Source organism: Myotis yumanensis, unplaced genomic scaffold (genome assembly GCF_028538775.1).
Source record: "Myotis yumanensis isolate MYYU_CA2020_CCGP unplaced genomic scaffold, mMyoYum1.0.hap1 SCAF_18, whole genome shotgun sequence".
NCBI lineage: Eukaryota > Metazoa > Chordata > Mammalia > Chiroptera > Vespertilionidae > Myotis > Myotis yumanensis.
Window position 1 is genome coordinate 15,203,339 of NW_027223769.1, and position 24,954 is coordinate 15,228,292.

At 49.9% G+C, this 24,954-nt stretch overlaps 1 protein-coding gene across 2 annotated transcripts; it reads right to left on the minus strand.

Annotated features, from left to right (window-relative positions):
• Positions 1-123: 123 nt before the first annotated feature.
• Positions 124-24,453, minus strand: WFDC1 (WAP four-disulfide core domain 1). 2 transcript variants are annotated; one of them, XM_070399106.1, is made up of 7 exons: positions 24,174-24,453; positions 13,090-13,273; positions 9,339-9,422; positions 8,215-8,349; positions 4,053-4,094; positions 2,779-2,849; positions 124-542 (listed from the first exon to the last, which is right to left on the minus strand). In XM_070399106.1, the coding sequence occupies exons 1-6, from the start codon at positions 24,423-24,425 to the stop codon at positions 2,791-2,793; spliced, it is 756 nt and encodes a 251-aa protein (XP_070255207.1). In that variant the 5' UTR covers positions 24,426-24,453; the 3' UTR covers positions 124-542; positions 2,779-2,790. The 2 variants fall into 2 exon arrangements, with proteins under 2 accessions (XP_070255207.1, XP_070255208.1); XM_070399107.1 differs by having other exon boundaries at positions 8,215-8,352; positions 24,174-24,441.
• Between the last annotated feature and the right edge of the window lie 501 nt (positions 24,454-24,954).

The window sequence follows — 24,954 nt, forward strand, 5'->3', positions numbered from 1 at the left end:
GCAGGGCTGAGCTGACTCCCCAGCAACACCCATCCTCCCCCTCACCCTCCAGAGCCAGTGGCTTCAGCCCTGGTCCGATTTAAGACCATCCGGTGGGTAAGCTATGAATCACACATGAATATGTAAGTTCATCTTCATTTTATGATGAGCGAATGTATTTGGAGAACGGGGCTATATTCTGAGTCTCTGGAGGGCTGCGTGCGTGCCACCAGAGTCAGACCTGGGCTAAGGCTATAAATTACACGACACGGAACTCTGACTTAGGAAGGAGCTTCGCACGTGCTCACAAGGCAGTGCCTGCTTCCCCGGTAGCATCTGTGGAGCTGCATTTCCAAGATGACTGAACAGGACGCGGCGCTGGTCAGCGGCTCCCACTGTCACCCAGCCAGGGAGGGCACTGGGGGTGAGAGCCGGGTGTCCTGTCTCTCGGTATCTCTGGGGTTGTGCTCTGCTGAGCTGGGCATGACCTCTGAGGGTCAAAGCATTCTTATACTACTGTGTCCAAGGCTTAGCAGAAAGTGAGGAATGTTCTTTCAATTCAGCTGAAAGGGAAGCCAAGAAGAAAGGAATATGAGCCATTGCTTAGGCAATACATGGGTCAAAAATCTGTGTCATCCTCTCCCTCCTTCCCCACCGGACACCAGGCAGGTGCCAGTCTCTGCTGAGACTAAATTCTTAACTCACTGTGATGTCCCTGCAGGTGCCACCTTACTTAGTTCCTAACACCTCCCTCCCATCATTCCCATTTTATAGATGAGGAAACTGATGCTGGAGAGTTCAAGTCATTGCCTAGGTCATGAGGTAGCAGAGCAAGAACGTAAAGCCACGTCTGTTGGCTCCTAAAAGCCATCCAAGCTGCCTCTCACGGTCTGTTGTTCTCCCCGGGCCCCCGGCAGGTGCACGTTTAAGGCTCACAGTCCGAGGTGGGTCAGACCTGCTGCAAGGACTGTTCCTATCATCAGCAGGTAATAGACCTGCTGCGTCAGTCCCCACTGGCTCCAGATGTCCCAGGAGGTATCACACCTGAACGTTCTGGAATCTGAAACCTGATGCCGTTCAAGGACATCCTGGGGAACCGCCCGCTTCCAAGGGCTTTTGTTGGCCATGTGTCGACATTGAGCTTTCACAGGGGAGGGCGGGTATTTAGGTTTTACCCGCTAAGACCCCTCTAGTTGCTGAAATCCCATAACCCTTGTTCACCTGTACCTGAGAGCAGAGCCTGTGCCTAACCATAACCTCCTCCGGGGCCGGCCTCCCCAGCACCATTCTGTTCCCACCTGGTGCTTCCCTGTGGCTCCTCTAAGCCAGCGATTTCTAACCACTGTGCTGTGGCACTCTGGGGGCCAGAAGGATTTTTAAAACATGCAATACCTAACTGTTTAGGCTCAGGCCCTGACCACTTTTCCCTTAGATTGTCAAATAAAAAAATGACTACAGCCCAGCCGGTGTGGCTCAGTGGTTGAGCACTGACCTATGAACCAAGAGGTCGCCAGTTCGATTCCTGATCAGGGCACATGCCAGGGTTGTGGGCTCGATCCCCAGTGGGGGCTGTGCAGGAGGCAGCCCATCAGGTGTGAATGAATCAAAATTATATCTGGTGTGTTTTTCTTTGTCAGATCGGCAAAAATATAACATATTTTTGGTGTGCCACGGAATTTTAGTGATTAGTGTGTGTGTGCCCTGAGATGAAAAAGGTTGTAAATCGCTGCTCTAAGCCAAGATCTTTTCCCCATCAGGACGTTTCTTCTTCCGGGTCTTTTTGCCTGGGTGCCCGTTCTCCAGGTCTTCCTCATCTCAAGTCTTGGCTCAGCTCCTCCCCCAGCTTTCCGTGACCCCTGACCCCGTCTGAAGCAGCTCCCAGCCCAGGCTCGGCTACTCTGCACCACATCGCCTGTCCGCTTCCTTCACACTACTCATTGCAGCCTGTCGCTTTCTTGCTGACTTGCTTGTTGCCTTGTTTAGTCTCCTACTAAAGGACATAGGAGATGTACACCCCATGACAGCAGGAACTCTGTTCTCTTCACTGCGTCACCCCCACAGCTCCCAGCCCACTGCAGGTGCCGTGCGTGACTGTTGAGCGCCTGAGTGCCTGGTACCTGCCTATCAGAGAGCTGGCCCTCGAAAGAATCGTGTGACAGAGGGAGGGACAGATATCATGGGACAATGGAGGACTTGTCTGCCTGTTCATGGATGCATTAAGGCAAAGGACTGGAAAGGGGGTGGAAAGGTAAGTTACAACCTAGTTGAGTCTTTGGATGTAGGTCTAGAGCAGTGGTTCTCAACCTTCCTAATGCCGCGACCCTTTAATACAGTTCCTCATGTTGTCGTGACCCCCCCAACCATAAAATTATTTTCGTTGCACTTCATAACTGTAATTTTGCTACTGTTATGAATCATAATGTAAATATCTCTGATATGCAGGATGTATTTTCATTGTTACAAATTAAACATAATTAAAGAATAGTGATTAATCACAAAAACAATATGTAATTATATATGTGTTTTCCGATGGTCTTAGGCGACCCCTGTGAAAGGGTCGTTCGACCCCCAAAGGGGTAGCGACCCACAGGTTGAGAACCGCTGCACTAGAGGGTATAGAAATGCTCACTCTAACAACATGAAAAGTTCTCATCTGTTCACTTTGAAATTATAAGGGGGTTTACAATTCTACCCGCAGGGGAAGCCCCACTCTCACCCTCCCACCGGTCCGCTTTGTGGTGGAAGCCACCTCGGATACCTGGCTGCACACCCCCCTTCCTGCCGTCGACCCCTACTCACCCCGTCACTGCTTTATTGAACGTGCCTCTGCCGTCCTTTCCCATGTTCCGCCACGTTCTTGGTGTCACCCTCTGCAAGGAGAACAGGGCTCTGTCGGAACAGGCATGTCAACTCCTGCTCAAAGGCTCACCACTCACTGCTAAGTTAAGTCCAAGTACATCAGCCTGGCCCTGTCTCCCCTTTTCCCACAAACGAGGTACACAGTCCCCCCCTGCAGTCTCTCCCCTTTCCTCGCCAGGCCCCACTACCTGTGGGTCCTGGCCCTGCCCACGATTCTGGCCTCATCTGCTGCCACTCTCCCCCTCACTTAGACACTCCAGCTGCACTGATGGCTTAGTTGCTTCCAACCTCAAGATTTTCACACCTGCTGTTACTAAAAACCCACTTGGCTTATTGTTTGAATTTCCTGTTTGACATTAGCTGCATGATGGCAGGGACTGACTGGCCTGCCATGTTCACAGATGTAACCCAACTTCCAGCACAAAACGAAGAATAGAATAAAGAATGAATAAGCAGAGAATGCTTGATAAATGCTTAATCATGGTATGATAGATGCGTGGAATGATTAAATCAATTATTGGATGAAAAGATGGGTGGATGGATAAAGATAGATGGGTGCATGATTGAATAAATTATTAAATGAATGATGAATGGATAGATGATTGAATTATTGGATGGGTGGAGCAATGGATAATTGAATGGAATGATGGTGTCAGCCACATTTTCCAATTCTGTGAATGAAAGTCTCTCCAATCCCAGGTTCTGATGTTTGATGTTTACCATGAAACCACATTTGTTATGAATGCCTCTCAACTCATACCTCCTCCGTACCTCGCCCCGCCTCCCCTCCCCCCCCCCCCCCCCCACATCAGACAACAGGTCTTTTAAGTTGTTTACCAATCCTAGCTTCTATTTTGTCTCCTATGAGACATCCCTGAGCTGCTGCCCCAGTCCCTCTCAGTCACCAGTCTAGCGGCTCCTCCACCTCCAGCCTGCAGCCTGAAGTGGCTCCCGTCCATGTCAGATGCCACCTGGAGGACTGCCCAGGTTGGAGAGACTTTCAGAACAGACATATCTTGGCATCCCACCCCCTCAACCCCAGAGTGTCATCTGATGGCATAAAAGCACCTGGGGAGGGTCTGGCCACTTCCCTTCTCAGCAGCTTCACACTATAGTTCTCCTGAGAGTCCCTGGGCCTTTATTTTTCTTCTCCACCCAAGAATGATCATTGTCCTTTTTAGGACTCTGTAAAGCAAAATGGTTTCTTCTCTTACCTGGATATTTTTTGTGAGCTGTCTGTCTTCCGAGTGGCTCTTCTGGAAAACAAGTGAGAGGATTAAACGCCTTTCAGGAATTTTATCCGGCCCAAACTACTTTCATGCGAATTCTAAAGAATTGCTTGTGTTTTTCATTCTCATTCTACCGAGAGTGCACAGTAGACTCAGCCAGAGGCTACATGGCTTTGGTGTTGCAGCTGATCCAATGCAGAAGCAGATGTGAGAATCCAGCCCTCTTCATTCATATACAGAATTGTAAAAATATAGAACCATACCATTCCTCTCACTGGTGTTTTTTTCTGTTGAAAAAATGTTATTTTTTAAAAATGTTACTTCTGTTTACTACATAATGAATTTATCATTGTTATTTTAATGAATTAATACATAAATATTTTTAGTGTCCCAGCTTTAGTTTCTAATATGGGAAATATCACAGTCACACAGAGAAGTGCTCTGGGGATCCTCATTATTTTTTAGTATAAAGGGGTCCTGAACCCAATGATGAACTGGAAGCAAAATTTCAGCATATTGTTTAGCAAGTGTCATTACAAAATATGTTCACATGGGGAGTAAATGGTATTGTTTTAGTCCTTTCAAAAGAGATTCAAATGTCATTACTGCAAATGACAAAGTAACTCGAGAATGAATCTTCACTTAACTGCTTCACCAATCCTCTCTGAGCCTCAGTTTTCTCACCTGGAAATGGGCATAAAATCACTACCTCTTCAGTTATTGTGAGGATGAAAAGAAATAATTTCATTTACAACACATATATGCAAATATTAGGAGGAACCATATGAAATTGCCATTTTTGTGTGTTAAAAAGTGGTCAACTTTTGGCAATTTCCTATGTCTCAAATGGCTTCTTCCTGTTGAGTGCCATTAACCCCACCTCTTCCCTCAGCCCCCACAGCAGGAAAACATTTGGGGGAGAGTGGACATCTGGTCAGAACACAATATTTTACATGCCAATGCCAATATTGGGCAGCTCACGTCTCCCCTGCAGCAGCTCAGCCATGTCTGACAGCTGCAACACTAACAGATCACATTTATGCACCTGAAACTCTACCATGTTATATGTCAACTAGAGGCCCGGTGCATGAAATTTGTGCATGCGGGGGGGCGGGAGGGAGGGCCCTTCAGCCCAGCCTGCACTCTCTCCAATCCGGGACCCCTCAGGAAATATCCAACTGCTGGTTTAAGCCCAATCCTGGGCCTAAACCAGCAGTCAGACATCCCTCTCACAATCCAGGACCACTGGCTCCTAACTGCTCACCTGCCTGCCTGCCTGGTCACCTCCAACTGCCCCCCCTGCCAACCTGGTCACCCCAAACTGCCCCCCACCGGCCTGGTTGCCCCTAACTGCCACCCCCGCCAACATGGTCACCCCTTACTGGCCCCCCGCCCACTGGCCTGGTTGCCCCCAACTGCCCCCCATGCCAGCCTGGTCACCCCTCACTGGCCCCCCTGCAGGCCTAGTCACCCCCAAATGCCCCCCTGCCAGCCTAGTCACCCCCAAATGCCCCCCTGCTGGCCTGGTCACACCACACAGCCTGGTGCTCAGTTGTTTGGTCGTCCCTCACTAACCCCCCTGCCGGCCTTGTCACCCCACTCAGCCTGTTCGGTTGTTTTGGATGTGACTGCCCCTGGCTCTTTATATATATATGTATATATATATATATATATATATATATATATATATATAATCTCAATTAAAATATCACCTTATGCCTAGCTGGACATTTTGTTTCCTTTTGTGCTATGGTCACCATCTGGGTGTTTGGGACCAACACTGACAGCTATTGTACAGGCAACAGGGGCCAAGGGGGGCAACCCGAACACTGGGGTGGAGAGCTTATTTGCAATAAGCCAGGTTCTAGGGCCTTTTCCAGGCCCGAGGCTCTCTGAAACATTCCTGCTCCTCCCTCTCCTTGGGATGAGTTCTGGCTGGTCATGCCTGCTCATCACACAGTCGGCCAATCACTGTCAAGGGGTCCAAGGTACTATTCTTCTCACTTTCTGTTAGTCTAAAATATGTAGTTTTAAAAAAATAAAATAAAAGGCTTCTTCCTTGATCCATCTGCTTCAACAGTGCCCCTCTCCCCTCTGAGACCTTTGCTTCAAGGAAAGTTGTTAGAATTCAGGGTGGTTTCAAACTCCCAAGAAGTACCAACAATTCTGGCTAAGTGACAATCCCCCTGGGGCCAACGGTAGAAATTTCATTTGCATTCCTATCTGCAAGGCTCAGATCTTCCTGTGGAGGGGAGGACACACACACACACACACACACACACACACACACACACACCACGGGCTTTGGAGCAGGTGAACAGGCTCCAAATTCCCACTCTGCTCCTTGTTAGCTGTATGCACTGTCTGGGAAAGGTCTTGAACTTGTCCTCCCTTTTCCGTAAGACGGGGAGCTAGCGGCATACATTCCTTGAAGACCTACTATGTGTCAGGCGCTGCTCTAAGGGCCTTTCAGGTGCTCTCTCGTTCTAGCCTGTCACTACCCCATGAAGCAATTACCATCATGACCATCACTAGCTCCTTTTACAGATGGAAAAACTGAGGCCAGGAAATGTTAGGTTACCTGCCCAAGGTCACCAGGGAAGAAAGCTGTAGGGTTCGAACCCATTTCAGTGGCTCTGAGCCTGCACTCTAAGCATACCTGACCCTGCCTTCTGGTTATACTCCTCCTGCAGGCTGGCGATAAAGCGTAAAGGCAGTGTCTCTGAGGCACTCCAGCAACAGCAGGCATCATTTCATCCGTCTCTCTCCTTATCTGTGGCCCTGAAGTGGCTTTCACATAACTAAATGAGCAAGATCAGGGGATGATAGAGGTGGAGTAGTTCCAGGCCTTTCCAGTTATGAAAAATGACATTACAGTCCAAAGGACTCCTGGCTCACCCCGCAGCTCCTCTTGATAAAGGTTGCTTCTCTCATACTCCAGCGTGTTCCTGCAGGCTGGCCTGCCCTCGGGGTTTTGTGTTTGGTGGGCCAATGCCCCATCTTCCTAAGGTTTGATTTTGGCGTCTACAGATTCTGTTCTGTGCTTTGAAGCAAGAGGCATAGCTGCTTAACTCTTAAAGCCCATTTTACAGATAGGGCAAATGGGGCCTGGGAAGGTTCTACTATTTGGGACACACAGCAGTGCGGGGCCGGTGGCCACTGGAATCCCAGGCTGTCTGGCTGCAGAACCTGCCAGTAACCCAAAAAGCAAGTGGAATGTTGGAGAAATCACAATTATGCCTCATCGGTTCAATTGGTCTCAAAGCTCAGAATTCCAGTGATCAGGATTCTCAAAACAGTTCCAATGTCTCATAATTTTCTTATTTGCCATTATAATGATGATAAATGTGCAATTGATTGAATGTGTATGTCTTTCTTGAAACACTTGAGAGAAATAAATTTCTCAAATGGCAGGGGGGAAAGCTTTGGCTGACCAAGTACTCTGATGTGTTTTTTTGGCCAGTAGGGTCACTGTAATTATCCTTGATCTTGACTCAGAGGGCAGAAGTGGGGACGTGGGCCTGGAGTATGTGGACTTGAAGCTCCAATGAGCTCACCTTTGATAAGCTGCCCTACATCTCCCTGAAGTTCCAGACTCTTCGCTTGCCACACATTCCTTGCAAATCCACACCAAACCTCTCAACCTTACGTCTTGCGTGAGGCACACGTGGGTTTTGGGTACCACCATCCAGTCCTTCCACTCTTGGGAAAATTGTGCAAACTAAAGCGATGCTATTCACACTCCTCACCGCTTTACTTACTGCCTTCCTCCCCAAAGACAGACTCATTAAGCCACATTGAATGGTACTTGCAGAAATTAAGGGTTCTCAGATAATTCAAAACATAGATACACGGATGGATATAAAATATCAGATGTTTACTGAGGCTTTTATGTAGGATTTAAATGAACCCTCAGAATAGCATGAAGTGGCCCCATTTTACAGACAAGGAACTCGAGGCTCAGAGACTGAAGCACTTGACCCCAAGGTCACCCAGCTAGGAGGCGGCAGGGCTGGCGCGGGGCAAAGGATGGAAGATTTGAAAGGAGGATCAGGGTGGTAGGACAGAAAGAGCCCTTAGCCAGGCTCTGACAAGTGGGGGTTATAGGAGGGTGAGGTGGGGGCGGGGCTTGGGCACCCACACTCACCTGCTGGACCCTGCTTGACGCACTGCCCACGGTTGGGGATGCCCTTGGCCATGTCCCCCGGGCTCAGGATGTGGCACTCGTAGCCTGAGGGACAGAGGAGTGGCTCCGCCCCGTCCTCTGTGGTGCTGCAGGTCTCTGCTGTGGGAAGGACACATGTCAGGGTCTCAGGGGCGGCCCCTCCATGGAGGCAGTGAGCGCAGTGAACATGTTATCCAGAGGGGCCACCTCTCGACTGTGCCCCCAGGTTCCAGGCTGAACCTTGGGTCTCACTCACAGTGTCATGTGTGCACGTGTACACATATGCACACATACACACACAGGGAGCAGTTCAAAGTCACGTGATCCCAAACATGCCCTCAGATGCATAGTGCTGTGCAAACACATGTTCACTCACACACTCTGAAACACATATGCTCATGCTTATAGTCACACGTGTACACACATATTCACACACAAAAATCCTGAAACATACACACACACTCACACATCACACACACATTTTCACCACCCCCACAAGTCCTAACACACATATATACATGACACATACAGCCACCCACACACATGTTCACATGCATACAAATCCTGTGCGCACACACACATTCACACTTATAGTTACACACATTTACATAAACACAGATGCACAAATATTCAGACATACACACCCAGTTTTTTTCACAGCTGTATACTCTCATGGACACAGTGACACACACAGAAGTGTGCAGAACCACACACACATGATATACATGAAGGTACACCCTTGAACCCTACAGTTCTCTAGGCCCTGGGCCTGCACGTGGTTCCTTTTGGAAACTGCTCTCCACCCATCATCAGGAGGCAGCAAGCCCCTTATTGGGATTTTCGGGATCTGTAAACCAGCCCCAAGCACCCTCCCTCTCAATTCTCCACCAGGAAGGAGGCCCCATTCCCAGGGAGAGTCAAACACTATGCTGTCCTGGGGATGTGGGAGCCTGGCCAGGCCCCACCCGCCCCCTGGTGTTGGGGTGGGGGAGGCTCCAAGAGGTCTGAGTATTTGGGGGCCAGCAGCCCCTGTTATCAGTATTCTGGTGACTTGAGAAGGGGGATCCTGGCTATGACGTCAGGTGTGGGCTTGATCCTGTCGGTACCTTGTAACACCTCCTCAGGGCCATCCAGGAGCCAGCCGTTGCCACCAAGCCATCGAGGTTTCGGCTCGACCAGCCAATCTACAACTAACAAAGTAATACATGGTTAAATTGAGGCCCTCCTCAGGCAGCTGAGAAATGCCCCCGCCTCTGGGGGAGAAACAATGGTGGTTCTCCAGCATACACTTGCCCTTTCCTTTGAGTAACAGAACTTTGAGTTTTGGCTGGCTACTGTGTGGCCAAGCTGGAGAATACATTTCCCAGCCTCTCTTGCAACTAGGTGTGGCCGTGTGACTGGGTTCTGGCCAATGGAAGGTGAGCAGAAGTGATGATGTAACTTCTGGTCTTGCTCTTGCATCAATGCCTGTTTTCTCCCCTTTGTCTCCCTCTCCCTCTTCCCACAGGCTGGGAGCCACTTTGATCTTGTGGAGCAACAAGATGGAGGGAACCTGGGTCCTTGGATGACTGTGGATCAGAGCCACCTGGCTGCCATGAACCATCTGTCTACCTCTGGCCTATGAACTGAGGGAGAAGTAAAGGCCTCATAGGTTGGGCCCCTGAGTTTATGGGTCTTTTTGTTACAGCAGCACAGCTTGTTCTATAACCAGTACATTTTTAACCAGAAGAGTGACCCGCTTAGTAGACTGGAAGGTCTTCAAAAATCCAAAGCAGGGGTTGAAAGCCCAAATACCTCCCGGAGGCAGATAGGTAATATAAAGGAGAAAATCAGGCTCGCTCAGACAAACAGATATGGCAAACTAGAGAGTGTTTCTGCCTCAGTGGGTCAGCTGTTGGTCAGCTTCGGCCAGCCATTCCCAGTGTTTCCAGAGCTGATTTTTTGTTTTAAGCTGTAAATCTAACTAATATAAACCTTCTGGTTTTTAAATGTTTGGCAACTAGTAATTAAAAAATTTTAAAGCACTTTGGAGATCAAATGAAATTGGTCTGAGATTACACTTGCTTTTGACCTCTGCTTTAGTCTGAGTCAGAAATATGACAAAATTAAAGAGGTTCATGTGCTGTCTAGCGCCTTTGAAAGTACATAGATGGGTATTGGTAAAAATGCTGGATCACCTCACTGGGTGGAAATTGAAACAGCAGGGGGAACAAACCAATAATTTGCAATTTCCAAACAAGAGGGGTGGCATGACGATGTTCCACAGCCACTATTTCTAATCTTCTGGTTTTTCCCTTCTGCTTCCCACCATACAACAGAAAATGTTTTCAATGCCATCTTTTACCAATAGGAAATATATCAATACTTACTATGTGTATGCTCCTCTGCATTGGTCAAAGGTTTCTGAGGAGCAGGGAAGTGTACACATTTTGCTATACTTTTTGGAAAACTGAAACTTGGTTAAGGCCTGCCATCCATTTGCAGACTCCTAAAGGCCTGGAGGCCCACAGGCTCACCTCTCTGCTCCTTCACTGGAACTCCCTGGGGTCACCTGCTACATAAACTCCCTGTACCCCAGCCCTTATCTCAAGATTCCCTTTTGAAAATAGTCCCTCCACCCCCGGGGAATGCAATGAAGTGTGTAAGCTGCTTAGAATAGGGCCTGGTGCACTGCAAGTCATCTGCTCCTGTTAGATCATGGTTCTCAGTTCGAAGCAATTTTGTTCTCCACGGAACATTTAGCAAAGTCTGGAGATATTTTTGGTTGTCACAATGTGGAGTGGGGGTAGTATTGGCATCTAATGGATAGAGGCCAGGAATGGTGCTCAATATCCTACAATGCCCAGGTCAGCCTCCCCCTCCCCCGCCCAACACAACCTTGAGTAGAATTATCTAACCCCCAAGAGTGCCAAGGGTGAGAAACCTTGTGTTAAATAGCATTCCCATTGTTATTATGACTAACTAATGTCTCTTTCCGCTGGCCAGTGAAAACTAGACATTTTATTATTTTATGAATCATTGATTCATTGAATAACTTTTCGAGGCCCAGATGGTAGGGATATAGCAGTGAATAAAATAGACCAAATTCTCCTTGTGGGGCTGATCTTCAAGTGGGGGAAACAGGCAATGAACACACAAACAAAACACAATATTTGGGGTGGACTAAAAAGAAAACTGAAGCGGGTAAAGAGGGTAAGGGATGGCTGGAGGAGGGATTGCCATGTAGAGAGGGGAATCTCCCCGAGAAAGTGGCCACCTCTGGACAAGGAGAGGAGGAAGTGAGCCGTGTGGGTGTCTGGGATTGGGATGTTTCAGGCAGTGAGGGGCCCTGTATATGGGCCCAGGTACTGAAGCAGGGGCCCCACAACCCTGCCCTCGGGGCCTAAGGCAGTGGACACCTCACAGAAGACTGGCTGAAACTCTAGCTCTGTCTGCTGTATGACCTCTGCAGGTGGCTCGGCTTCTCTGAGCTTCAGTGTCTTCAACTGTAAAAGAGGGCTGACTACAGTCTCTGCACCTCCTGGGACTGTGTGAGCATAAAACGAGATGATGTATGTGAAGGCCGCCAGGAATGTCAGGGACAGCTGTACGGCTTTGCACTGCTAGAAGCAGCTGGCCTGGACGGCAGTGAGGCTGGAATCCCTGTGCCCTGTCGCCATCCAAGGGAAAGGGCACCTTTTTTTACTTGCACACCTGGAGGGAAGCACCTTATGTGCTTCTTCCACCAGGAGGGGGCGCCAGGTCATCTTTCCTATAAAGGGCCTTGTAGGAGCCTCCTGGTCCAGAATCAGGCTGGTCCTGGAGCCTGCCCAGTCTCTGAACAGGAGGCAGTGCTCAAACGCTCCGGAGACTGTAATTATGAGCATCTTTAAGGGCTGTGATCTCACTCCAAAGGGAAAAAAAAAAACTGCGGTCGCTCTTGCTTTGGCCTTGGGAGGAGAGGTTGGGGCTAACTCTGAGCCACTTTCAGTTATTAAAGCCCATGGCACCCTCAGGTGCAGTCCAAGCAGAACTGAGAGTGGAGACTTTACTGCTTCCGTAACTAATTAGGGACACTTTTTCTCCACCCAGAGGGAGGTAGCTGTCCACCCCCACCCCACCCCCCCTCACTCAGTGTTCCCCACAGGCTCCCTCCCATCCTGTCCTAAACCTTCTCCCCAGAAGGAATCTGAAACTCCTTCCTTTCAAAGATGAATCTCTGAGAACTGTTTCTCCCAAAGGGATTCTTCTTAAGATTATACATGTTATGGACGACCTGCTCCTAGCCCTGCTGGGGCCCAAGTGCTTCCCAATGATCAGGCTTGTGCCATAAGCTGCACTTTCTCATTTCAGTCCCGTTCTACGTGTGTTTGGGGGAGAGGGGAGGTCTAAGGAGGCCCCCAGCTAACCCGTGAATCCCGGGAGTCTGCATCCCCTGCCTCTGTGGGCACACCCCGCCTGGACGGCTGAAGTCCCAGATCTCCGTCTCAAATCCCCCAGGGCCAGGCATCGTGAGTGAAAGGACCTGGTGGGTCCGTGGAGAACTGGAGGCCCCCTTGCCACCTATGGGCACATGAGGCTCCGGCAGGCGGTGGCCCAGGGACTGTGGTCCAGTATCCTAATGAGAAATCTCCCCCATCCTCACAGGAGGGGTCATTTCCCTTGGAGCGCAGGTTTCCTGGGCTGGAGCTCCCTGAGGGCAGCTTGGAGCTGGCTCCCCGAGCCGCAATCTTCCCGTTTCACAGATGGGCCCGCCCACCTGCGTTCCTCCCAGCCCAGACCTCTGCGCAGGGCAGGGCAGGACAGTTCACCTGGGTCCCCCTCCTCCTCCCTTGCCCACCCGCCGCCTCCCCGTTTCCCCAGCCCGGGAGCGCCTACCGGGAGGGGGCCGCATGGCCTCCAGGCAGGCGTAGGCGCAGCCGTTGTAGCAGCAGCGCTGGCGCTGCGGGCACTCGGAGTCCGCTTGGCAGGGCTCCACCTCGCAGGCTCCAGGGGGCAGCGAGCGCGGGGGCGGCGGGCAGCGGTCCACGCCGGGCTGCCAGGGGCCGTCCGCCTCCTCGGCCTGCGGGGAGAGGGCAGTGTCAATGGTGCCCAGGGCTGCTTGGAGCTGTGCCCCGTGGGCAAGTCGCTGGGCCTCTCTGAGCTTGAGTCTTTGTGTAAACACAGCAGAAGCAGCCTGGGCGGGTTGCTCTGAGGATTAACAGATGTTTCTCTTTGTAAGAGCCCCCAACTGAGATGAGGGCAAGCCCAACAGCAGCCAAAAGGACAAACGAATGTGAGCAGTTTGTATGTTAAGCATAGATCCTAATATTTATATACACATATACATCACATACCCTTTATACATCTATAACAATAAAAGCGTAATATGCTAATTAGACCGGACAACCGAACGACCTTACCAACGTCCTTCTGGATGAAGCTGGAGCTGTGAGGTCTGAGGCAAGCCACCGCAGCTGCGAGGGCCGAGCCCCAAGCACGAATTTCATGCATTGGGCCTCTAGTCTATATATAACAGGGTATATATGTGTGTCTATATGTATATACAAAAACATGCATATGTATGTACATACACATATATTTCTATATATTCATATATACCTTATAATCCACATGGGGCTTTAAGAATTTACAATTCATACATAGAATGGATAAATTCATACAACTTGAGTAAATCTCACAAACATAATATTAATTTTTTAAAAAGCCAGCTCACAAGAGAACACAAATCTGCTTATATTTTAGTTCAAAAAGAGGCAAAACTATTGTCTGGTGAGAGAAGTTAGGACAGTGGCCACTCGCGATTGGTGACTAGGAGAGCACTAGGGTCCCTGGAGGCTGGCCCTTGCTTCGTGCTGGTTCGCTTGGTGCAGATTTGTGGAGTAGGCCACACGATTCTTTGGCCTTTTGGTATTATATTTCAATAAAAGTCAATGAGACACAGTACCTAACATATAGGACATGCAGGCACGTGACTAATAAAAGAAGTATGCTAGAGGGGAGGTTGGGGGAGTTTGTCACACCAGACAATTCACCCTGGGCCTCTCTGACCCCATCCATACCAGGAACACTGTCCTGCTTCTGGATTTGAAAGTGGGGTGTGTGGAGGACAGATCTTATACATCCCTAAACACACACACACACACACAGTTAGATATAGAACAGGTTCATTGAGAAGAAACACGCTGGCTTGCCCTGCCCCCTGGCCTATCCAAAACTGCTCCTGTCATCTCAATTCCTATTTATAAATCCACTCGTTCCCCTGCACACATATTTCAAAATCCCACCCCCTGTACTGTCCAAGTAAATAATGCCTGTCTGCAGACTGGAGTAGTATGTAGCTGTCAAAACCTACCCCTAACCTACTTATGAAAGATCACCAAGCCCTAACCGGTTTGGCTCAGTGGATAGAGCGTCGGCCTGAGGACTAAAAGGTCCCAGGTTCGATTCCGGTCAAGGGCATGTACCTTGGTTGTGGGCACATCCCCAGTAGGAGATGTGCAGGAGGCAGCTGATCGATGTTTCTCTCTCATGGATGTTTCTAACTCTCTATCCCTCTCCCTTCCTCTCTTGAAAAATCAATAAAATATATTTAAAAAAAAAAAAAAAGATCACCAAGACATTATGGTTCGTGAAGAAATTAAGGTAAAGAACAGTTTGTTTACTATGCACCTAACTATGTTTTCAAATATACATATGCACCGGCCTCCTTCCGAGGGTGATGGGAATGCCCATGCCTGGTCTGGAGGAGCTGGTTGGTTTTTCCACGTAGCCTGTTTTTATATCAAGCCCCATTTATGAAATACATGTAATATGTATATATTTGTACTAGAGGCCCGTTGCACGAAATTTGTGCACAGGTAGGGTTCCTAGGCCTGGCCTGAGATCAGGGTTGATCGGGGCCTTCCAGCTGCCGGCCAAAGCCTTCCTTGGTTCCGTGCCGCCCCCTGGTGGTCAGCACACATCATAGAGAGCAAACAAACTCCCGGTCTCCCAGTCGAACTCCCGAGGGGACACTTTGCATATTAGCTTTTTATATATATATAGATAGGCCTGGATTTTTTTTTTTTTTTGAAGGATATACAAGAATACACAAGAAACTGTTAGCAAGGATTGCCTTTGGAGAGAAGAATTAGGTTCTGAAGCCAAGAGAGATTTCTCCTCATTGCTCACTATTTTATTATGTATATAGCTAGTGCAAAAGAGTTTTGCCATGCCCGTTATATTTTTCAATTTAAAGAAGACAATTAAACATTTAGAAGTACATACGAAGAATGTTTAATGACAGGAAAAACACTTATGATATGTTATTAAAGAGAGAGAGAGAGAGAGAGAGAGCGAGAGAGAGAGCAGGCAAGATACAAAATGGCATATGTCATCTGATCTCAACTAAAAAGACAGAAGGTCAAGGATACCTAAACATCCTTCCCACACAGCTGTTGCGGTGGCGGCAAAGTACATGCGCTACTCCTAATGTCCTGTAGAGGGCGTCAGGCCACCGAGAATAGGTCCCCAGCAGGCTCATTTTGGAATGGGTGTAAATACAAGGTCTAGTGTTTTTCAAACTTCCTCCCAGGACCCCTCACCGCCCCCGCGCCCCCCTCACCTCCTTCCACTCTCCGAAGAGCCTGGACAGGGTGGGTCTCTGGTCCCCACCCCAGCTTCACCCAGAGAATTCATCTTTTCTTCCTAATATTGGTTATCAAATTTGTGAAAAGTAAAAATGAGCACAAAGCCAACATGTACAGGTAAGGAATGGAAGGCTTCAGGAGATTGGTGGTTCTTCCCCCAAACAAAGGGAAGATGGGAGCATGGAACTTCTGTCTCCGGGTTCAGCCTTTTCACTGTGCCCTGCTCAGCCCAGGCCCCCGAATTCCCAGTGCCATTGTGAATAATTTCCAAGCTGCAAGCAGCGGGCATAATCCTACACCATTAGCTCTTAATTCATTTTCTTCAGAATTAACGACATTGGACTCATGTCGGGGTCCCGCCTTTTAAATCCTAATCGAATGTGACAACTGCCCTGGCCTCCTTCCGAGGGTGATGGGAATGCCCATGCCTGGTCTGGAGGAGCCGGTTGGTTTTTCCACGTAGCCTGTTTTTATATCAAGCCCCATTTATGAAATTTAACGGAAACTGGACATAAGAAATGAAATATTTTTCACCCACCTTCGACGCCTCCCAGGCAAGTACTCCCCTAGTGGCACCCCCAACAGAAGGGGTGTGGAGAGATCAATTTTAGATGTGCCACTGCTCTCAGAGGAAAGTTCAAACGTTTCACAGAATTTGAAGAGAACAAAAGAGATAAGCGCCTTAGAAGTCAAATCTCCCTGAGTTATTTAGATGGTGCCTTGGAGACAACAGATGGCGGTGGGCGATAAAGGACTGATTTCCCCAAGGGGCCCAGATTAAAGGATGAGATGCTTGGGAAAATATTTCATGTTCTGCAAGGTGATATTCAAAGAAGGTCCTAAACAAAGGATGTCCCCTGGAGTTCTGAGAAAGAATGGAGTTTTATCAAAGAAATAAATAGATCACCCTTCAATGGCTTCCCAGCCCACAGGGGAGGATGGGTGTCGAAGGGCTAAAGGCCAAAGTCCTTGGGCTAAAGATCAGACCTGAGCTGCCCCCAACCCTTCCACGTCTCTGTCCTCCCTCCCACCACTCTGCCCTTGCTCATTTCTGTCCAGTGCCCTGGCCTCCGTGAGGCCCCTGGCACACGATAAGCCCAGTCCACAGCTGGGCCTTTGCCTGGGCCGGGCCTCTCACCCAAGATGCCCACCTGGCTCTGGCCTTTAAACAGCTCCAAACCCCTGGTCACCATGGGAGCACTGTGTTTGACAGACTCCTCAGTTTCTTGTTTTGCTCCCCTTATACAGGACTTGGATTTGTTCCCACCTGTGTCCCAGGTACCTACACTCTCTGCCGCCCCAGCCCGCCCACCCCTCCACTGCCACTGAGTCTGAATAAAATAATGGCAGGTCGAACCCCTCCAGTCAAATGGCTGACAACATCCTTCATGAAAACCCCAGAGGAACCTGGGATCTTGATCTGTTATTTCCATTCCCGCTAAGGGGCTGGACAGCAGGTCTATTATCAAGCAGCTGCGACACACATTTCCAGTGGGCGCTTCCAGTACTGCCTGCCTTCCTCGGATAGGAATGACTCTAATAAGGCCAAGGGCCTAGTGGCCACTTTCCCCTCCCTGGGGAGATAGCCTTGGAGGCCTCTGTAGATGTGCGAAGCCATTCTGCTGCTATTAGGCAAGTAGGTTTGGGAAATGTCAGTTCTGGTTGCGTTGGTAGGAAGCCCAATTCTGCTAGTCTAAGTCTGATTCCCGGATGTCCAGCAAAGGAGGCCGGATAAATAGAAAATGGCACATCTGGACCTCGGAATACCATAGAAGCCTTTGAAAAGGGGACACAGATCTAACATATTAACACACGCACCATCTATGTTCAATGACAAACACAAGGTACAAAACAGTAAGAATAAGCCAGACACAATTCCATGCACTACATGATTCCCTTTATATGAAGTGTCTCAGACAGACAAATGCAGAGAGATGGAAAGTGCGGAGAGCGGCTACAGTGTTTGGACAGGTTCAAGCCTTGGACTAATGAGAGGGCACAGTCCTCTCATTGCCACGTGCAAGTCCCAGCTTGGAAGGCAGGGCCCTCCCAACACAATTATAGCCAACAGCTCTAGTTGTAAGCTTGAACCTATGGTCCGAACACGTGGCCCCACGTGCCTGAGTGATGTGGGCTTGATAGAGTTCAGGTACATGCAGTTGAGTAGGATTGAAACCCACGAGAATGTTGTAAACATCTTGACCACGCCCTTACTTTGCCTCGTGGAATCTGTCTATAAAATAAAGATATGGCTCATAATCCATGGCACTGTCTCTCCATCCCGGATCAGTGTCCTACCCAGACACAGCTTTCTTCTCTTGTCTGTCTTTTCTTAATTCTTCTCCGCCCCCTCTCAGGGTCACTGAACCAGGCTGAGCTGGCGCAGCACATGAGGCGCCCAGGGGCTGAGTATGCCATGGCTGTGCCGGCTCGCCACAAGAAAGCAGATACAGTGGGGCCTTGACTTACGAGTTTAATTCATTCTGAGACTGAGCTCATTAAGGAGCTTGTTAACTCAAATTACTCTATCAACTCAATGCAAAAAATCGGCCGAGAGACAGCTGGTATCTCAAAGAACTCGTTAGTCGGGACACTCATAAGTCAAGGCCCCACTGTAGGTGGTTGCCAGGGGCGTGGGGAGTGACGGCTTAATGGGCCTGGGGTCTCCTTTTGGGGTGATGGAAATGTCTTGGCTCTAGATAGAGGTGGTGGCTGCACAATATCATGAATGTCCTCAATGCCAGTGAATTATTCATTTTAAAATGGTTATGTGGCCGAGACCGGTTTGGCTCAGTGGATAGAGCGTCGGCCTGCGGACTGAAAGGTCCCAGGTTCGATTCCGGTCAAGGGCATGTACCTGGGTTGCAGGCACATCCCCAGTAGGAGATGTGCAAGAAGCAGCTGATCGATGTTTCTCTCTCATCGATGTTTCTAACTATCTCTCTCTCTCCCTTCCTCTCTGTAAAAAATCAATAAAATATATTAAAAAAAATAAAAATAAAATGGTTATGTGAATCTTATCCTAATGAAAATCTCTAAAAGACAATACGAGTAAAATCCTATTAAGAAAAAAAATGTGTGTGTGGAGTATAACGGCTTCATTAAAGTCTAGGCAAACACACCCTAAAATGTCAACAGAGCTTATGTCAGAGGAAGAGTTTAAATTATTTTTACTTATTTAGGACAGTCTGTCTGTATTTCTTTACAATAAACATCATTTTTGTAATCAGGAAAAAATTTGATGCCATTTCCATTTAAGGAGAAAGAATCCAATCTCCAGACCCCTCCCAATTTACCCGAGTCCCCACCCCATTCATTCCACTCGCAAGAGCTTTCCCTTTCTTTGGAATGTTCCAGCAACTTAACGGTCCGGGCCAATAAAAGTGCACCCCAGGACTCGTTTGTGTGGTACAGGAAGAAAGCCAATGTTCCTCTAAGCATTATTCACTCTTCCTTAGGAATTTGGACGTCAAAGATCTAAAAATATGTCTCTCCCTAGAACAGAGGACATAGGGTTCCGTGTGCACTGGCGAATGCCATTTCCCGATGCCCTGGGACCTCAGCACTGGGCTCAGAGCAGGGTTTGGTGCACGGCTACAGGGACTTCCTGGGAGAGGTGCCCCAAAACTAGGACCTCACACCGGGGACAAGCCCAGCACATGCAGCTGAGAGCAAGGCTGCAACCTCGACCAATCCCTTTGGTGTCCGCTGAGCCCTGCTGTGCATGCACCTGGACGTCTTTTAGAACTTTCCATTCCTTCTATCCTGTTCTGGAAGGTTTTCACGTAATTGATTCATTCCTTTAATGGTAACATCATAGTTCCCAGGCCAACGACGTGCCAGGCCTGGGGCTGGGAACAGAGAGAGCTGAGCTGAACCCGATGATTCTGTTCTTGCCTTCATGTGCCCCGGCTCCAGGACAAGTGACAAACACCAAGCAAAACATCACAGATGAAGCAAACTAATTGCTTTTCTTGGTCATCTGCCAAAGCGGTGCATGAAAACTAAACCGAGTCACAAGGGAGAGAAGGACCAGCTCGGGGAGCCTGAGGGACACGCGCAGGCTGCCAGGTCCTGCAGGGCTTTTGTGCTCATCACCAAAGGCAGTTATTGTGGATGCAAAAAGGCAATAGACAGGCCCCATGCAGGTAAAGATGGACCTCTATCAGGGAAGACGCCCGCCTAGGACGTGACCACCCACCCTACACCGCTTTACAGCTCCGGGTGGACAAGCGCAAAGGGCACCCTGGGAGCAGGATGCGTGACAAAGGGGTCCCCCTTGCTCCTGGCTGCTGCAGCCCCTCGCGATCCCCTCCACTGGGCAGCGTGCACACTGCACAGCCACTAGCCACTGCCCTGGATGGGAGCTTAGGGGCAAAACAGACCCACAGCACAGCCACATGCTGGGATCATCGGGCCAGCGGGTCCGCAGGCTGACATGGCAGGGGCAATGGGCCCCACCTGGTAGACGCATTGAGAGAATCCTGCAAGTTAATGCATGGCCAGCGCTTGGCCTGACGCATAGGAAATGGTCAGGAAAGAACTGTTCTTATGAGGTTCATTAAATGCCAGGAAAGAAGCCCCAAACACCAGCTCCCCACCACTGACCCTGAGCTCCCAGAAAAGGCCACTAGGCTACTTACAAACATTCCACTGTCTTATCTAGCCTCATAAACATTTGGTTCTGCGTTTTGTTTTGTTTTGAATAGTGCAGATGTGGAGAGGGTGGCTCTTTGCCAGGCACGGAGCTCAAGGCTCTCCGTCGTCTTCTCGTTGTTCTGCACAGCAGGCGCTCCAGCGCTGCAGAGGAGGGAACTGAGGCCCAGCGAGGAGAAGCCTCCTCCTGACAGGCCTCCAGAGGGGTCCTGTGGGAATAGAAGGCATGCCGTCCCTTCTGGCACTGAGTCCCGGGCTGTAACGTACACAGTGTTCAGGAAATTCCTCGGGCCCGTTGCCCACTCTGCCGAGGGACAGGGCTTGGAGAAGGTGAGAGAGGGTGCCTGCGGCAGGGGGCAGACGGCCGACGGTCGGTCAGCGTCAACAACCAGCTCTCAGGTGCAGCCTTTGCTGGTGGTGTCCATGGGCTGAGACTCCAGCGAGGCAGGTTTCTAGCCACCTGCGGAGGGTGCTGAATGAGGAGAAGCAATAGTTCCTCAATATCTACTGTTTCCACCATACGGATACCGTCGACATAAGCAATCTTGAGAGCAGAGGGAGCAGTGAGAGGGAGTGGAATACGTAGGAAGTGATCCATTTCTGATGAGGGCTTCCTTCCTTTTTACAATTTAAATCGCATGATTTAATCTTTAGTAAGGGCTCTGTTTAACTCTCCAAGTGGGTCCAACCTGGCTTCAGCGTGCTACTGGACCCTGGCCTTGCCCCACCTTGACTTGCCCTCGGGGCTGAAGGTCTGACTGAGCTTGGGGTGGGAGCAGCGGGGGCCACATGGGCAAGTCCTGTCTCTGAGTGTGTGGGGTCTGCTTCCTAGGACCTTTAACTTCCTTATTGAACATTTGCTTGGGAGTTAGAATCAGAATGAAAAGGGGCCTGGAAGCCATCTGGTCCTCTGCCTTCATTTCCCAGGGAACAGCCTGAGGCTCAGAGAGGGGCAGTGAGTAGCCCAAGGCTGCACAGCTTGTTAGAGATGCTGCTGAGATGAATTCCTGGGCCTGGACCCTTTCCAGCCTCCCTATCCTCTGAGCCACAAGTCAACAGGCTGTCGTTCCCCAGGGGCTTGCTCTGAGGCAGCTCTTGTTCTAACCTCTCCTGCCTCAGCACTGGGCGCCAGGGAGGGTGCTGGTGCTGGTGCTGGTGCTGGTGCTCACCAGGGATCCTTCCAGCCCAGCGAGGGGCACACTTCAGTGCTTGCTCCTGACAAATGATGACTAGAAGCAACTGACTCAGTTTCTGAGGCCCACCCAGGCCTGTGGGGGGAGGGGGGAGGTTAAATTGATTTTTAGAGAGACAGAAAGGGAGGGGGAGAGAGAGAGAGAGAGAATCGATGTAAGAGAGAAACATCAATTGGTTGCCTCTCGTATACACCCCAACCAGGGATCAAACCCGCAGCCTAGGTGCCCTGATTGGGAATCGAACTCGCAACCTTTTGGTGTACAGGATGATACTCCAGCCAACTGAACCATCTGGCCAGGGCCAGGCCTGTGTTTTTAAAGAGGCTACCCCATCCCCTGAGTACATCATCCTCAACACCCCCAGACTTGCCATTCCTCCCCGTGAGATGTCTGCTCCTAGGACACCCCTCAACTAGGTGGAGATAAGACCAGGTGATGCATCAGAAATCTCTCTGTGGTACCAAGTGCTAGTACCTAGGAGGATGCAATCATCCTTTAGGCCAGCAAAGAGCATGGAGCAGTGACACCCGAGAGGGTCCCTCTCCCTCCTTCCACACACAGCCCTCTCCCATAGGAAGGGCTCCCCCTCAGGGCTCTGAGACACCAGTTCTGCCCCCAACCCTCAGCCCACATTGACTCTTCTTCCAGGAATGGCCTTTCTCAACTTTTTTGTTTTTCCTTTCTCCAAATTCTTTTTTAAAGAAATATATTTTTATTGATTTCAGAGAGGACTGGAGAAAGGGAGAGATAGAAACATCATTGATGAGAGAGAATCATTGATTGGCTGCCTCCTGCATGCTCCACATTGGGAATTGAGCTGGCAACTTGGGCACGTGCCTGACCAGGAATCAAATCATGACCTCCTGGTTCATAGGTCAATGCTCAACCATTGAGCCACAGCAGCCAGGCTCTTCAAATTCTTAATAATTCTTCAAGATGTGGCCAGGGTCTCACCTCCTCCAGGAAGCCTTCTGTGACTATACCATCTCACACTAGCTTTTCTTCTTCCAAACACCTACCATCATTTCAGCCACTACTACTTTTTTTCACTCCCAGTGACCTCCTGCATGGCCTATAGAATGTAAGCCCTGGAGGCTGAGATTAGCCTCAATATAGTTTAGTACACCCCATAGTACCTAGGTTCATTAAACAGCCTTTCTCCCATGTCTCTACCTGGCAAACTCCTATTCATCCTTCAAAGCCCCAGATTGAATGCCCTCAACCCTGGAAAATTCTCCCTGACTCTCCTGAGGCAGAGCTGCGTAAGTTCTCCTGTGCTTCCGTTGCATTTGCCCATAATCTCCCACAAGAATGTATTGGGCACCAACTTAATGACAGCCACCTGGCAAGGCATCAGGAACTATACTAAATGAGACAGAATTAGACTGTACCCCGAGGAGCCTATATTCCACCTGGGAAGGCAAGCATCAACTGATTTCACCATTATTTAATTAAATGTCACCCACATGCACTGACCACTTGCGATGTGCTACGTAAGCACTTTATACATATTGAGTTATTTGATGTCACACATATGCTGGTGTTATCTCCTTGACGCTTCTATGCTTCTGTGCTTCAGGGTGGGGAGGATCTAAAACTGCACCTTCCTCCCCACTCCCCCCGCCCTCTCCTAGTCCCCCTCCTGCTTTGTATCTCCCCTCGGCACTTGTCACCAAACTCACTATGTTTCCCTTTTATTTCTCACTTATTCTCTGCCTCTCCTAACGTGGATTCCTGAAGACAGGGATCTGATGTCTGTATCCCCACAGCCCAGGACAGTGCCTGGTAAACAGTGGTGAGCAAACAGGTTTGTTGAAAGAAACGTATCATTCTGTCTTCTTCAAATGAGCAGATGAGATCATTGGTGCTCAGAGAGGCCAAACAATTTGCCTGACGTCACACAGCTGGTGCGCAGCAGAGCCTGAGTTCAAACCCAGACACCTGGCCCCAGGGCACATGCTTCTTGTCACTTGTTATGCCATGCCATCCCTTTGTTCTGCCATCATCTGTCACCTGACTGCCTCCCCCACTTGCCTATGCTGCCCTGAAGGGTGGGAGCTGGTATTGCTGTCTTGTACCCACTGGACCCCCCACAGTGCCTGGCCCAGAGCAGTTTCCAGTAAACGTTTACTGAATGAGTGAATAACTGCATGAACGCATGTGTACATTGCATACAACTTTGGTTATTGATTGCTGAGAGACAGCGCTCAGCTTTAAGTCCTTGGACCCCGGTGCTGCTTATCAGGAGAAAGTATACTCATTAGGCAAAAGCACATCACAGGCCCCTTGCACACTTTTGATGTTCTCTTTGCATCTTTGCTGCCAGGCAAGGAGCCTTTTGAAGACGTGAGTTCCATCTGCCCACCTCCCCACTTTGATGAAGAAAGACACCTGCCCTGCCTGTGTTTGGGGGAGCGCTTACAGAACCAACAGCGTCTGGGGATGGCCCATCTCCTCCCGGTCTCCCCATCCAGGCACTTACGTGGGGTTTCTCAGCCAGCCTCGCATGCAATGCCCGTTTCCAAATGTTCTTGGCAGAACTGGCTTCAAGGAGCAGCAGCAACGAGCACAGGACCCAGATGACCTTCCTTCTGCTGCTGCCCATCCTGCAGCTGGTGGAGGGGTTTCTTCCCAGATGTTCAGAGAAGAGGGCCCCCTTGCCAGGTGGGTCCGTTGAATGGGGAGCAGAAGTGTGCATGGTCTGCCAGACTCTCTTAGCTCCCCCTCCGATCATTTGTCCACGCCCAGCACATGCCCCCACCCCCAGCCCCACCCCCCAGGGGTGGCCTGCCGCCTGGTTATTTTTAGCTTGCCCTATAACATCTGGCCCCAGAGACTCCAACCAGGCAGTTCAGATGGCAGTGGTCAGCTAGCCAGCAGCAGGAGGAGGCACATTCCCCCCTCCCCCCGACTCCCCCCCTCCCCGCCCTCCGACTTGCTTGGAGACGTGGCTGGGAGTGGCGCTGTCACTCTGGAATATGAGCACTTCCTTGCCGTCTGGGGCGGTCTTTCCCAGAGGTGGTGTGCTGGCTCTGAGGCCAGAGGCTGGGGCGGGTGGGGGCGGGCACACAGAGAAAGCAGCCCAGTAGGACGGGTGGGGATTCCACTGCTACCTCATCCAAATTTTGAGCTGGGCTGACAAACTCTGTCTGCCCAGAAAAGCTTCTTTGGAAGACATTGCTGAACGGGGGCTGGCTGATGACTCATGCCCTTGAACCCGGGTGTCCTCCTCTCCGATGTGGGCATGTGAACAGTGACCGTGT

Coding starts and splice junctions, on each gene's coding strand:
- WFDC1 (XM_070399107.1), bottom strand. CDS start 24,425: ATGATCGGAGGGGGAGCTAAGAGAGTCTGGCAGACCATGCACACTTCT. Junction 4,095..8,214: donor CGTCAAGCAGGGTCCAGCAG/GTGAGTGTGGGT, acceptor CTTGTTTTCCAG/AAGAGCCACTCGGAAGACAG. Junction 2,850..4,052: donor AGCTCACAAAAAATATCCAG/GTAAGAGAAGAA, acceptor TTCTCCTTGCAG/AGGGTGACACCAAGAACGTG.